General features: G+C 44.8%; 1 protein-coding gene across 3 annotated transcripts in view; it reads left to right on the forward strand.

Moving 5' to 3' along the window:
- Positions 1–14,802, forward strand: part of LOC146812058 (CMP-N-acetylneuraminate-beta-galactosamide-alpha-2,3-sialyltransferase 2-like) — a 447,618-nt gene that overhangs the window by 407,640 nt on the left and 25,176 nt on the right. For all 3 annotated transcript variants that reach the window (XM_085619063.1, XM_085619064.1, XM_085619065.1), the window contains one exon: positions 12,810–12,929. In XM_085619063.1, coding sequence (XP_085475189.1) covers positions 12,810–12,929 — 120 coding nt within the window. The remainder of the gene's footprint in view (positions 1–12,809; positions 12,930–14,802) is intronic.

Below are 14,802 nucleotides of genomic sequence, written 5' to 3' on the forward strand. Positions count from 1 at the left end.
TCGCTTTTTGGGTCTCATGCGGATGATGAAATGGCTCGCATGAAGGCAGAGCTCGACACCATGAAAGCCGTGGGGCTTGAAAAGAGAAAAGAGTTTCGTCACCGCAGGGGGAACGATAGGCGTAACTACCAGCAGAGGGTTCAAAGCCCTCACTGGCAGAAAAATCAGGACCAGCAAGGTCAAAAGAAACCGCAATACCAGTCCCGCAGACCATCCAGGGGACGTGGTAACAACGACAATCTAACACTGGAAATTAGGCTCCAGGGAAACAATGAGGGACCGCTTCCTCCGATGCTGTCCACCGCTCCGGTGGGAGGAAGTATTGGGCATCATCTTCCAGAGTGGCAATCCATCACGAAGGACCAGTGGGTTCTAAAGATACTGCGTCATGGATACTCGCTTCGTTTCCGGAGTCACCCTCCCTCGATTCATCCTGTGCATTCCTCCCAGCATCTCAAGAGGCTAAGAGAAGAAGTGGCAACTCTTCTACTCAAGTCCACAATAGAAAGAGTGCCCAGAATGCAAAGAGGGAAAGGAGTTTACTCCAGATATTTTCTGATTCAAAAAAGGAGCGCAAAAGAAGAGTTCAGACCCATCTTGGACTTGCGAATACTGAACAAACACATCAAAAGAGAAAAATTTTGTATGCTGGCGCTCCACCAAATATATCCTCTCCTCCGGATAGGCGATTGGATGTGTTCGCTGGACCTTCAGGACGCATATTTTCATATTCCCATCCTACAAAGTCATCGAAAGTTTCTCAGGTTTGTGGTGGGAACCTCTCACTATCAGTTCAAGTCAGCTCCTCGAGTGTTTACAAAATGCATGGCAGTAGTAGCGGCGGCACTGAGGCGCGCAGGAGTCTTCGTCTATCCCTATCTAGACGACTGGCTGATAAAAGGTCCATCGCCTCAAAGTGTTCAATCACAGCTGACGCTTTGCCTGCAATTATGTCGCAGCCTGGGGCTCAGGGTGAATGTCAAGAAGTCCAACTTCTCACCAACACAAAGAATTCACTATCTGGGTGCAACCATAGACTCTGCAGTAGGAAAAGTGTTTCCTTCGGAGGAGAGACAGTCATCCATTATCCTCAAGAGCAAGCAGATCATATCCAGCAATCTGTCTACGGCAAGACAAATCTCATCTCTGCTAGGGGCCATGGCATCCTGCATTTTCCTACCGCCCAATGCCAGATTAAGGATGCGTCCTCTCCAGCAAGATCTCGAGGACAAATGGGACCAAAGGAATTCCCTGTGGGAAGAAAAAGTTTGCCTTTCCTCAGCTGCCAAACAGTCAATCAAGTGGTGGTTGAAACCGTCCAATCTACAGGTGGGAACTCTCTTCCACCAGGAACCACCAACTCAGACCTTAATCACCGACGCATCCCTTCAAGGCTGAGGTGCGCATCTCGGATCTCTGCAAACCCAGGGGCGGTGGTCCAGCAGCGAGCAGTTGTACCACATCAACATGCTGGAGCTCAGGGCAGTCCACCTAGCCCTCAAAGCGATCGCGATCAGGACGAGTACCGTTCTAGTACAGACGGACAATACCACCACAATGTACTACCTGAACAAGCAGGGGGGGTACTCATTCCAGGACGCTCTCGCTAGAAGCTCAGTCCCTGTGGCACTGGATCCTAGCAAGGAACACCTCGTTGAAAGTGGTGCACCTGCCAGGAGAACTCAATGTGCAAGCGGACTTACTCAGTCGTCATTTTCAAGAAACAGAGGACTGGGTACTAAACGACGAGGTGTTAGACATCTTCGGGGAATGGGGGCGTCCGCAAGTGGACCTCTTCGCGGACGAGCACAACACAAAATGCCGAGGCTTCGCCTCAAGATACCATCGGCCAGGATCCATAGGGAATGCCCTTTTGATCGATTGGTCAATGACATTTGTGTACGCTTTTCCGCCTCTCCCACTAATCCCCAAGGTAGTGAACAAGCTGCAGAATTCATCCACCAAGATGATCCTCATAGCACCGGACTGGCCGAGGCAGTGGTGGTACACGGATCTCCTACACATGTCGATCCGACCTCGCAAACGGCTGCCGTGCAGGCCAGACTTGTTATCCAAGATGCAGGGGAAGATTTACCATCCCAGCCTTCCCTTGCTGAGCTTAACTGCATGGCTCCTGAAGTCCTCCAGTATGGCCATCTGAACCTTCCCCAGGAGTGTATGTCCATACTGAAGGAAGCCAGGAGGCCTTCGACTAGACACTCTTACCTCTGTAAGTGGAAAAGGTTTTACATATGGTGTTGTCAACATCACTATGATCCTACAAAATGTCAGGAGGATGTAATTTTGACCTATCTTCTACACTTAGCGAGGGCGGGGTTAAAATTTTCAGCCATCAAAGTTCACCTAGCAGCCATTACAGCATATAGGCGCTCTCCAACGCAGCAGTCATTCTTTAAGCTGCAGGTGGTGAAGGATTTCTTGCAGGGTCTCAAGAAAGTGTATCCCCCTGTTAGGCCTCCCTCACCTTCTTGGGAGCTAAACTTGGTTCTGTCAAGGCTCATGAGTTCGCCTTTTGAGCCTATACATAAGGCTACCTTATAGCACCTTACATGGAAAACAGCCTTTTTAATAGCCATCACTTCAGCACGGAGGGTCAGTGAGATACAGGCCCTTTGTTCTAAAGAACCCTACACTATGTTTCATCTTAATAGGGTAGTGATGAGGACTCATCCATCTTTCTTGCCAAAGGTGGTGTCGGACTTTCATGTCAATCAGACCATCTCCTTGCCTACCTTTTTTCCCAACCCCTCCTCGCCAGCGGAGAGGGCGTTGCATTCTTTAGATGTCAAAAGGGTCCTAAAATTCTACCTAGATAGGACTAAGGCTGTCAGGAAATCTGATCAATTGTTTGTGAACTATGGTGTTGTCCGCATGGGTTTTGCTGCATCCAAACGTTCCATTGCTAGGTGGATTGTTTCATGTATTAAATTGGCCTACCAACTGGGCCAGAAGCCGTTGATGGCGCGCCCTAAGGCGCATTCTACAAGGGGAAAGGCGGCTACCGCTGCTTTTCTCAATCATGTCCCACACTCCGAGATCTGCAAAGCAGCTACTTGGAGATCTGTCCATACCTTTACCAGACACTATTGTCTGGATTCGGACACCAGAGAAGACACTCAAGTAGGACAAGCCTCCTTGAGGAATCTGTTCAATAATTAAACAGTTTCATGTTTTTTCTTACTCCATGTATAGTACAATTTTTTGCATTTGTCTGCAGGTGGAAGGTGGGCTTGCTATTCTATTCAGTGCTTATGACTATTGATGAGGATCCCCTGGAAGAGAAGGATAAGTTACTTACCTGTAATCCTAGTTCTCTTCCAGGAGTATCCTCATCAAAGTCATAAGCAACCCACCCGCATCCCCAGGCAAATGAGAGGAGTGTATTATTTACCATGGAAAAGATATATCTTTGTGTTTAGGACTACGTTCCCGCAAAGAACAACTGGCCCAACTGTCACCCCTGAGGCATGATGGGATACTACAGTCAGGGCTGCCTTAAAGGCACGGTGCCAGTTTTTACCTGTACAGAGCTTTTCAGTCTCTATGGTATTGTATTGCAATGCAGCCTGCAGGCTAACAATGTTTTTGTGATCTGTGTTTCTCACAGTGTTCTCTTTTCTTTCTCATGAGTGTTTTTACCTCATTAAAAAAAAAAGAGATTTAGGTGTATTATTATACCTATATGTTTTATTGGATGTTTATATATACATTGTCTAGCCTCTTATGGGGGCTGCATTTGCTTGGAAAAAATGATATATGTTTATACATATACAGAGCTGTATATATATGTTTTTCATATATAATTTTATTATTTCCGGGGTCCCCGCACATGGGCGGGAATATTCAGTGCTTATGACTTTGATGAGGATACCCCTGGAAGAGAACTAGGATTACAGGTAAGTAACTTATCCTTACACACCCACTGGTATAGAATCAGTGGGTGTGTAGAACTATTTCAGCGACATAATATTTTTTCGCAGTCAAAATACATGCATACACATTCGAGGACAATTAGAGGAAGCAATAAATATCCCCTGCTCTATAACCTATTGGTACTGTTGTACCCTGCCTCTGTAAGACATCTTTCATCAGACAGGGCTTCCACCGCTGCTCAGGTTCACCAGAAAGCTAACTTGGCTGTCACTGTCTTGTAGGGCCTCAGTCAGTGAATACCAGGAGCTACCTGCAATATAATCACCACCATAGTTTTCAGCCTGCCCACCGGCCAAGTCCAATTCAGAATGGATAGTCGTACTCCTGACCTTCCTTTCGCTCAGTGAAAGAACATCCGACAGCCGTCAACACCAGAGAGCCATGGAATCTGTGCTCCAATCCACCCTTTTCTACTCAATGCAGTTCCCACACCTCCTCAAAACAATTGCTGATTATCCTACTAAGATCGTTTTAGGGCCCTAAACCATGCAGGCCTTGGCAGGACCTCCTGGAGCTTAGTTTATAATTATTCATCAACACTATAGAGTTCATAGTTGTGCAGTTTTCTGTAGGTAATCTTGAGTGGATTACTACGGGATGTTTTTTTATCATGGCTGTGCCTCATAACTCTCTGAAGAGCAGCCATCTTGGACTGTGGCACACATTGCAAATTGTTGCATTTTCCCTGTTCAATATTGGGAGGTGGGGAGGATTGCTAATGACCAGCGCTATTGTGCTGCTGTTAACTTCAGATCCTGGATTCCCGCATGGTGCAATAATCCCATCTGTGGCCTCCCTCGTGCCATCTTGCCAGGACCTTGCAACTTTGCCTTCACAGTTCCATCCTGACATTCCTCACCTGGATGTGGCTGAGTCTGTCTTACCATCTGTACCAGCCATTCTTTGACATTCACTGCTGCCCCTTTTTCACAGTATTGGCTTAGAGGCCATCAACCTCTGCTCATCTCCTTTACCATGGAGCTCAACTGTGCACCACCACGCCCAACTTTTTAGGATCTAGTGCACTTTTGGGTAGGTCTGAGTACACTGACCCCACAGTGTACATAGTTGATGTGCCATCTACATGTGCTAAAAGTGTTTGTTCATAGAACATGGTTATATTGTTTTACTGCATAACAATATACTGTACTACCGGGATTACTCCCAGTTCTCTATTTCAGCGATAGTGTCAGGTCCATATACCCCCTACATTGTCCATCGCAAGTTCTGTCCTCTGGGGCAGTGCACACTCACTCTACAAACTTCCGGTACTAGATTGGGGATTCCTCCAAAAATTCTTCTTAATGCACTGTTCCACACAGGTGACCCCTGACCTTGGTTGGTCAGTCACACCAGTGAGGCTGGTGATCCGGAGCCCTCTTTGCCATCCAGTTTCCTACCATTGCCCAAACCTCTCCTACATTGACATCCATAACACTGTGTCATAGCTGTCTGTGTATGTGAGTCACAATGGAAGTTTTTTTCAATTTTGTTTTCTCAATATAGTCAGTGTAAGGGTGTAATTTAGAGTACTTAGGACTGGGGCCTGCGCTCCCCCCTCCCCAGGTAGGTCCGTGGCGGAATTCCCTGGGGCGTGCAAATGTAATTACTTATAAATGAAGATGGCCTGTAAGCGTGACTTTATTTTTCACGTTTCCAGGCCATCTTCATTTACATGAAGCAGTTGAAGTGCATAAAAAAGAATGGCAACCTTGACCCTGAACCCTGTGATGGCGGGGTCAACGACATGGCCAAAACCAACAAAATATTCTATAAGTATTCTCATTTGGCATCATGATGATTCAAGTGACTCCATAAATCAAAGCACTTTAGACCCCCTTCCTCTTTCACTCTCGCCCAGAGGTACCTGTAGAACTCCATTGACAATTCAAGGATGTTGTTAATAACAAAAGGTATGGGCGCTGTTTTTATAAAATTAAAAACACATGGACACCTTGGTCCCCATACAGCTGGCCAACTTTGACCTCCGTTACATGCAGATGTCCCTTCAGGTGAGTTGAGAGGGTGGCAGGAATGAGGCTTAAAGGATCATACTCAGAGTCCTGATCCGGACCCCTGGGGCCTCTGAGTAATAGCCCACGAGAAAGTGGAAAGGAGCGAAATCCATGGATAGTGTCAAATAGATGGCCTATACAACGAGGCGCTCTGTGGGGTCTAATTTGTTTGTCTACAGATGGACAGAGACAGCTTCCCCACTACCTCCAAGAGCTGCCTTGAAGGTAATGTTGAGAAATGTGGGCTCATTTTTTTTATATTGCCATCACTACCATTAGTGAAACAGGTGCATTAATACGGAGGGCAATGGTGTATGGGGGCTACTACTCCCCAATTATGTTATGTAATGTTATGTTAATTGTAGCTTATATAGCACGTAATCACCTGCAGGTCTCTTAGCGCTTGTAGAGAAAGCTCAGGTAGCTTCTACCATCCCAGAAAGCACCAAACAATGTATTAGACTATAGCCAGAGCTTCCCTAAACAAAATAAATCTTAAGACACTTCCTGAAGGGGAGGAGGGCGGGTTCCTTACGAAGGTTCTCCGGTAATTCATGCTCTGCCGCCTTTTGATGCCATTTTGGCTCGTGAGGGGGCCAAAAGGCCCGCCGTGGATGATCGCAGTGTGCGTCCCGGAGTATATTTCATCAGGCGCTCCTTGATATAGCCAGGCGCCTAGCCAAAGATGGCTTTGTGGGCAATGCAGAGCCCCTTAAACTTGGCCCTCTGTTTAACAGAGAGCCAGTGCAGCTTATGCAGCAAAGGGGTGGCATGAGCCCTTCTGGGGAACCTAAAAATCAGCCTAGCTGCACTGTCATAATCACCTGCAGCTTGCTGATTAGTTTCTCAGGAAGGCCGATATAAAGGGCTTTGCCATAGTCCAAGCTGGACACGATCGTGGCCGATACGATCATCTGTAGAGTAGCAGGCGAGAGCAAGGGGGCCAGTTTCAGCTGCTTTCACATTATTCCCAGGCAGGTGCCAACCACCCAGGACACTTAATTGGTCAGGGAGAGGTTGGCATCGATCTTAATGCCCAGGCTTTTAACGACAAGCACTGGCCTAGGGGCAGTGCCAAGCACTTGTGGCCAAAAAAGGTAATTCCAGGGGTTACCTTTAGAATAAATTACAAGAATCTCTGTCTTGTCCGGATTGATTATTAATTAATTGGCTGTCATCCAATTCACAGTGTATCTAAGGATGCACTGTACGCAAGACTGAGCTTACAGGGATGTGGATGTGTTACTAGGAAAAAGAGAGGTGACCACCCATTTTCCATGTTAGCATTGGGGCCAAGATCACACTTGCTGTACAGGAAAAAGGTCTCAAGCGTCAAAGGGGCGAGATGTGGGTATTTTTTCAGCTTTCTTTTTTCAGAAAGGGGCAGACAGTCTGCTTTGGGTTTCAGGCCTAGGAGTGATGGCCCTGTTGAGTGGGCAGAGACATAGGTGTCACTGATGTTACAGTGGCACTGGGGCCCATAGGTGTGAGGATCCAACTGAACCCCTATCATTGCTGTTGTCCTATCATTCCTTGCTTGATTTAAGACTCCGAGCACACCTGCTGCATCAGTGTTGCTTTAAGCACCGGACCAATGGCCCAAGAGAGGCGACAATTGAAGCAGTTAAGACACTTTAGCTGAGGCCTCAAAGACCTCAAGGAGGAGGATAGGGATGTGGGGCAGGGGAGACTGCCTACTTTGCAAGGTAGTAGTTCGCATTAGTAAGGCAGGTGTAGTGACACTGGGGCCCAGGAGTGTCATGGGTCCACTCCATCACTATTATGACTGTCTTACTTTATAATAGAGGCATGGGAGAGTTGATCAGGGCTGAGGGCACCCTTGCTGTAAAGAGGCAGGCAACACGTGGCAGATCTTTCTTTCTGAAAAGGGTGTAAAGTCTGTTTAAAATTGGACATATGGCCAGGATTAGTGGAAAAGTCGTCAAAGAGGCAAAGGGGCTAGCCTGCTACTCAATGTTCAATCAATCAAGTAGTAGTTGTAGAGCATGGCTTATCACCCAGAGGGTATCCAGGCAATTTCTGTAGGTCTCATTCGAAGAGCTAGGTCTTGAGCCCCTTCCTGAAGTCAGTCAGCGAGGGCACGGTGCAACGGGGGAGGGTGTTCCAGGCTTTGGAGGCAAGATGGGACAAGGAGCGTCCTCTGGAGTGGCAGTGGCATATGTGAGGGATCTGTGCGAGGTGTGCGGAGCTGAGATTTCTGGGGGGACGGTGGAAGAGCAGGCGGTGGTTCATGTAGGCGGGTCCTTGGTCAAGGAGGGTTTTGTAGTCATGGGTCAGGTGCTGGGTCATTTGGGTTCTCTTGGGCAGGTTGAGAAGCAGTCTGACGGCTGCGTTCTGGATCGTCTGGAGTCTTTGCATGAGTTCGGTGGTGGTGCCAGCATAGAGTACGTTGCCGTAGTCTAGTTAGCTGGTGATGAAGGCATGCGTTACTGCCTTCCTGGTGCTGATAGAGAGCCACTTGAAGATTTTGCGGAGCACACAGTGTGTGTGGAAGCAGGCTGAGGAGGTGCTGTTGACCTGACGTTTTATGGTGAGTTTGCTGTCTAGGATGATGGCGAGGTTGTGGGCGTGGTCTTTCGGCATGGTAGTATGTCTGAGTTCTGATGGTCACCAGGAGTAGTTTGGAGGACGGTGTGTTTGCCGAAGATGAGAACTTCAATCTTGACGTGTTGAGCTTAAGGCATCCTTCATCCAGGCTCAGACGTTATTTATACAGTTGTGGAAGTTAGTCTTCATTGAGGTGGGGTCAGCTGAGAGCAATAGGACAAGCTGTGTGTCATCAGCGTAGGTGATGATGTTGTGCGATCGGACAATGTCTGTGAGTGGTGTCATGTAGACTTTGAGGAGGGTTGGGCTGAGGGATGAGCATTTGGGAAGGCCGCAGATGTTGTGCTTGACTTACGATGGGTAGGGAGGGAGGCAGACTTTATGGGTGCATCTTCTGTGAAAGGATGTCATTCATCAGTGCGCATCGTCTGTTATACCAATCTGGCGCAGGCAATCGATGAGGTGGCAGACCGTATCAAAGGCAGTGGAGAGGTCAAGCAGGATCAGGGCAGCCGATTCTCCTCTGTCGAGTAGGGTGCGGATGTTGTCTGTTGCGGTGATCAGAGCGGTCTGTACTGTGGGTGGTGCTGAATCCTGATTGGGAAGGGTCAAGTAGATTGTTTCTCTCTCCAGGTGTTTGGTGAGTTGGAAGTTGATGACCTTCTCCAGGACTTCGCGGGATACGGGAGCAGTGAGATCTGACGGTAGTTCTGGAGTTCATTGGGGTCTGCCAAGGGTTTCTTGAGGAGGGACCTGACCTCTACGTGTTTCCAGGCGTCTGGTAAGGTAGCCGTGGCTAAAGAGGGATTGATGATGGTTGTGAGTTGGTGGCTGATCGCGTCTCTTCTGAGGTTGAAGAGTCGGTGGGTGCTCCAGAGTGGATTGAGTTCATAAGGGTGGATTGTGTTCGGTGCGCTGAGTTGTTTCAATGCATTGAGCGCATGGTCGGCGGTGGTGGTCGATCAGAGGCTGAGGAGGTTGAAGTATTTGGGATCGATGATGCTGTCTTGTTTTGGAAGTGATCGGTGACGGCGTCGCAGAGTTCCTGTGATGAAGGGATAGAGTTTTCGGTGACTGTAGTGCAGGTGAACACTTAGTGAAGAGAATGCAGTTGCATTGAGATCCAGGAGAGTGAAGGGGTCACAACACCCCTATTAATGGGAGTAGTGTTTGTTTGTCTATTTCAGTTTTTGTGTTTATTTGCTCTTTTATAAGTCTCACATTTAGTGTGTATTATGAGCTGTAGAAAAAGTAGTCCTGAAATGATCTGAAAAGCCCTACACCTTGCGCTTAGCCCTGCCCCTCCAGCTCCCCAAAGTCATTCCATAACGCTTTGGATAGAGGAGTGGGGTCTGACTTCAAAACGTTTTGGGTAGGAGGGCTCAGAGCAAAACGTTCGAAGACCTCTAGAGTAAGGAGAATGTAAGGTGAATGCTTCATGTACAAAAGTTGGGGATCATGACTTTTGTGTAAATTGCTAGTTTATTCTTTCTTTCTCATAATAAGTGTATGTGTTTTATACTCTGATTTTAGAATTTATTCTGATTAGAATTTATGACATGGTGATTGCTTGATTCTTTGCCCGAATGTAATTCCTGGCTCAATTGAGGTCTAACTGGTTAGGTCTCGCCTGACCCAGCGCTTGCGCTGGTCTGGCGAGACTTATTGAGAGGGCTCCAAAAAATGCTACCAGGCCAGCCTAGAGCCACAGTGCATGTGCGCGGGCGCGCGCCGTGCTTTTTCCGCGATTACTTTCACTTTGTTTTTTGCATCGAGTTCTGTATTTGTGTTAACGCGTTTTGTCGTGGCAGCTTTTAACTCAGCACGATATACTGCAGTGTGACTACTCCACGGCTCTGAAACAGCACAACAGACCGAAAAACCGATCGTCTGCCGTCATACCGGGTAGGCATGAGCAACGACAGGTTTCTAAATAAAATAACTCAAAACATTTCTTTGTGACAAAGGATTGCACAAATGCCGATTTTGTGCTGTAATTACTTGCCAGGTAATACTGCTTTGAAATACGAAACATTAGCTTTTGGGCAGAGTCTGTTACCCTATGGCACCTACAGTGAATAGTACATTTAACTCCAAAACATTTCCCTCATCGAGCGTTTCCTCAAAGGTGTTTGCACTAGTGATTTCATCTTACCACCACATGTAGCCTTTCTTTTAAACATTGTTTTTTTACAATTTTTATTTTGCTATTCACAACACATGGATTTACACCTATAAAAGATTTACACGCAGATTTTGAGTGGTCTGAGTCTTAAAAGAGGTGCTCATGTAGACTTTCTAAGGTGGGAATGCCATGAACATATAGGAGCACTCACAAACATCCTTGCTTGCTGGTATTCACAAATTATTTCCAAACCTGGGAAAACATCTATGATATTCTCCCATAAAAGGCAAAAACATATCCTTTTGCAGAGTAGTAATAGAGAACAGGCTGCGGTGATAAACACACATGCAAATGCTTACCAACTCAGTGGCACTTATGCATCCACTGCTTACATTTCAGTCCGGTAAGTGTACCCTGGCTCTTGAAACAGAAGAAATTAACTAGTGCCAATAGCTGTGCGCCTTCTAGCAAGCCACAGGCCAAGCATGAACTACAAACAGCTTCTACAAGGAAGGAAGTGCCATGTACTTCCGGTCTGTACATTTCAAATCAAAATAATGTGACATGAAGTAACATTCAAGTCTTCTGTGCCCTGGGAAGTGGGTGGTGAACGGACTGGCCAACTGAGTGTGACATCCTTCCTCTAAGGTATATTACCAGAATATTGAGTCCCAAATATCGGGCTATAAAAATATTAGGGTTGAATATAAACTACAAAAACATTGAGAAAGTAAGTTTACATTGTAAATATAGAGTTACTTAGCTCCACATCGATACCTAGACAATATACATATACCTTCAAGGTACTTTGATGTGGAATTAAAACCAGTAAATCTATACTTACCTGTATCTTCTTACCTTCATGATATTTTGGTAATCGATATTCTGGCTATGATATGTTTGTAGCATGATATTTTTGGTGTCTGTATTCTGTCATACCATCTTGAATATACATATGGAAGCAACCAATCGACTGTCCCCTGCCTAGACAAAAACAGTGGGCTTGATGCACTTAGCACAGGTCACAAACTGTTCTACAGAGATTAGTTTGTGACCCGTCATTCATTTTGAGATGTAATTGTTGTATTGATCAGTGTATAAATACATCAATGGTCCCTTAGGAGGAAGTGTGAGCCTCAACTTCATTGGCCACCATACATAACCATCAATAGATTGGTTTAAACAATAATCAAATCAAATGTATGCAGTTAGTTTAAAAACAATAAAGTTAAAGTTTTCTTTCCATACACTTTATGGTAATCTGGTGCTCCCAAATATACCACTTCATAGTGAAAGTGAAATAGGTGAATTTAAAGTGTGCAAGTGCTATACAAAAAACATATCTACAAAACTTGTGACTGATATGGACACAATTGCTGTTGAACAACACTGAATCATGTATCTTGTCGACATTTCAACCCCATAAAATTAGTTATATAAGGGTCGACATCATCAGGACGAAGAGAGATTAGAAATCGTGATAATCCCTGTGTTGGTTTGCAAGGGGGAACTAATCATCATCAACGTCAGTAAAGCACGCCAGCAAGATGTAATGAATGACTAATTCTAAATGATATAATTAGAGCAAGCGCCGTCTGCAAATGATAAACATATGTACAGACACCATTGGTAAGAGTGCTTGTACATATGATCCGGTGGAACAGAAAATTTGTTTGGGCGTGCGTTTTAGATAAATGCATTAAAAAAGCCACTTTGACAAGTAGAGTGGTTTTGGTGTCTTTATTACACCTTTTCTTTGTTCATTTACATTTAGAACCTATGCGGTCAACACTTAACCCATGTCATAGAGACCAAGCATTTGCAATGCAATAGATCTTGCATTCACGCGAGTTTAAGCTATTGGCATTGTAATAGACAATGCCTTTTATTTATGTTTTAAAAACCAAAACATAAATAAAAGGCATTGTCATTTACAATGCCAATAGCTCAAACTCGCGTAAATGCGAGACCTATTGCATTGCAAATGCTTGTTTTTATTTTGGTTTAAATCTTTCTACCTGTATATGATCTAGCACGAGTTTCACACAAACATGTTTTATGGTCTTCAGTAAAGTTTTGAGTTTTGCTGATTGCTATTTTTGTCTTGTTGAAGTATTTCATCTAAGTATGTTTGCATTTTCCTCCAGGTGTTAATATTTCATCCTTCATTTTTAAAATACATCCATGACAACTGGATAAAACATCATGGGAAATATCCCTCCACAGGAATGTTGGCATTATTTTTTGCAGTACACATATGTGATGAGGTAAGTTGAATGGTCTCAATCCCTATACACACTGCAGTTATGTTGTATTCACAGATGTTAATTTGAATAACATCCCACCAACATTGTTCTAAGCTAGTGAGTGGCAAAACTCATACAACCGTAAAATTTGGGAAGAATATGCTCGAGTGAAATGGATCCTGAACCTTTTGTTAATATTGTGTTCGTGTGCTGTCATTTTGAGTTTTCGTGTAAAATGGTAACCAACCCAGAGCATGGTACGGCACTGAAATGGGTCTGCTCAATGTAACAGACAATGGACACAGAAAACTTGCCTGCTCATACTGCTGGATCTCAGCATTTGACACTGTCAGCCACAAAACACTACTAAACACACTAAGAATACACATCAGTAACGAGGTACAGTTCTTAATTGGTTTACCTCATACATCAACAACCAAACATAACTTGTAAAAATGAAAGATGCATACTCAGAACCATCGCCCATACACCAAGGAGTCTCCCTAGGCTCAATGTTATCACCCAGCCTATTCAGTCTCTACATGGAGCCACTGACCACAATTCTACAACATGCGAACCCTTTTTAACACCAATACACATGACACACAACTGAACCTGAAAATCTCCTCACTTGATGATATCCTCCATCTGAACAAAAACACTAAAGGAAGTTCAACACTGCCTAGCTACAAACCACTTAAAACTCAATCCACTGAAGACCGAATTCCTTCTACTATCTTCTCCAGGACCCCCTCTCCCAATCTAGGAATGAATGAATCACGCACATAGATGCCCTAAACCGTGATCCCAGCATAAACAACTCTACAAAATCTTTAGGAATCACACCTGACAAGAAAAGGTCAAACCCTTCATTACGGAGGATGATCTCAAAACTGTGGTTCAATCCCTAGTACCCTCCAGACTAGGCTATGGCAATGCAACTGTTGCATGCACACCGAAATCGCACCTGGTACCTGTGAGGGCCAACCTGAATGCCACAGTCAGGCTTAGAACAGGAAACCGTTAACACAACCACAAAACCCTCACACTGACAACATTAGATTGATTCCTGATAAAAGGGATATGCATTTACAGAACAACTTGTATCACGCACTAAGCTCTTCACAGGTATACACCTAAATACCTTTCAGAGAAACTAGAAAGTTCAGGAGAATTGTGCAACCTCCAAAGTACTGACCCCCTTCAACAGACCCTGCCCCACTTTAAGAAGGAAAGGACAAATACTTGTTCTTTCTCGGGCAACACACCTAGAATCTGGAACTCCCCGTCTACAGTTACGTACCAACCTGTCCCTAGCCAACTTCAAGAAAAAGTTGAAAACAATATTGCTGTAAAGACATGTTGTCATAAATGCGTATTGAGTACTCTTACAATGCTGCCAGTAAACTTAATCACCTATAACCTCCTACGTCTACCTACTGGAAATATCAAGAGGGCATATCGTGCAATTCATAGTTCACTAAAAAGTCTTCTAGATCTACCTCGCATGGCAGGATATAAGGAGTGAACATATGCTTAACTGAATACTTATAATGCGATTCTATGTAACCTCTAATGCAGGTTTGTATCTTTCTCTATTATATATAAAACATATGTTTTAGTGACCTTGAACCTATGTAATCATTTTTACTGGTGGACAATCCGTGGTTTACAAGAGTCTTTAATGTCTACTTCAGATGGAAGACTATGTGGAGGAAACATATGCTTAACTGAATGTGTATAATGTGAACCTATGTAACCTCTATATTTAACCTGAACATGATTCTATGTAACAACTCTTACAGGGGGACATTTAATCTTTTGTTCGGCGCTCTGATGCCCCTGGGTCATGTTTGCAATATAGAAAATTCACAAATAAAATACAATTTTAAAT

This window comes from Triturus cristatus, chromosome 7, assembly GCF_964204655.1.
Source record: "Triturus cristatus chromosome 7, aTriCri1.1, whole genome shotgun sequence".
NCBI lineage: Eukaryota > Metazoa > Chordata > Amphibia > Caudata > Salamandridae > Triturus > Triturus cristatus.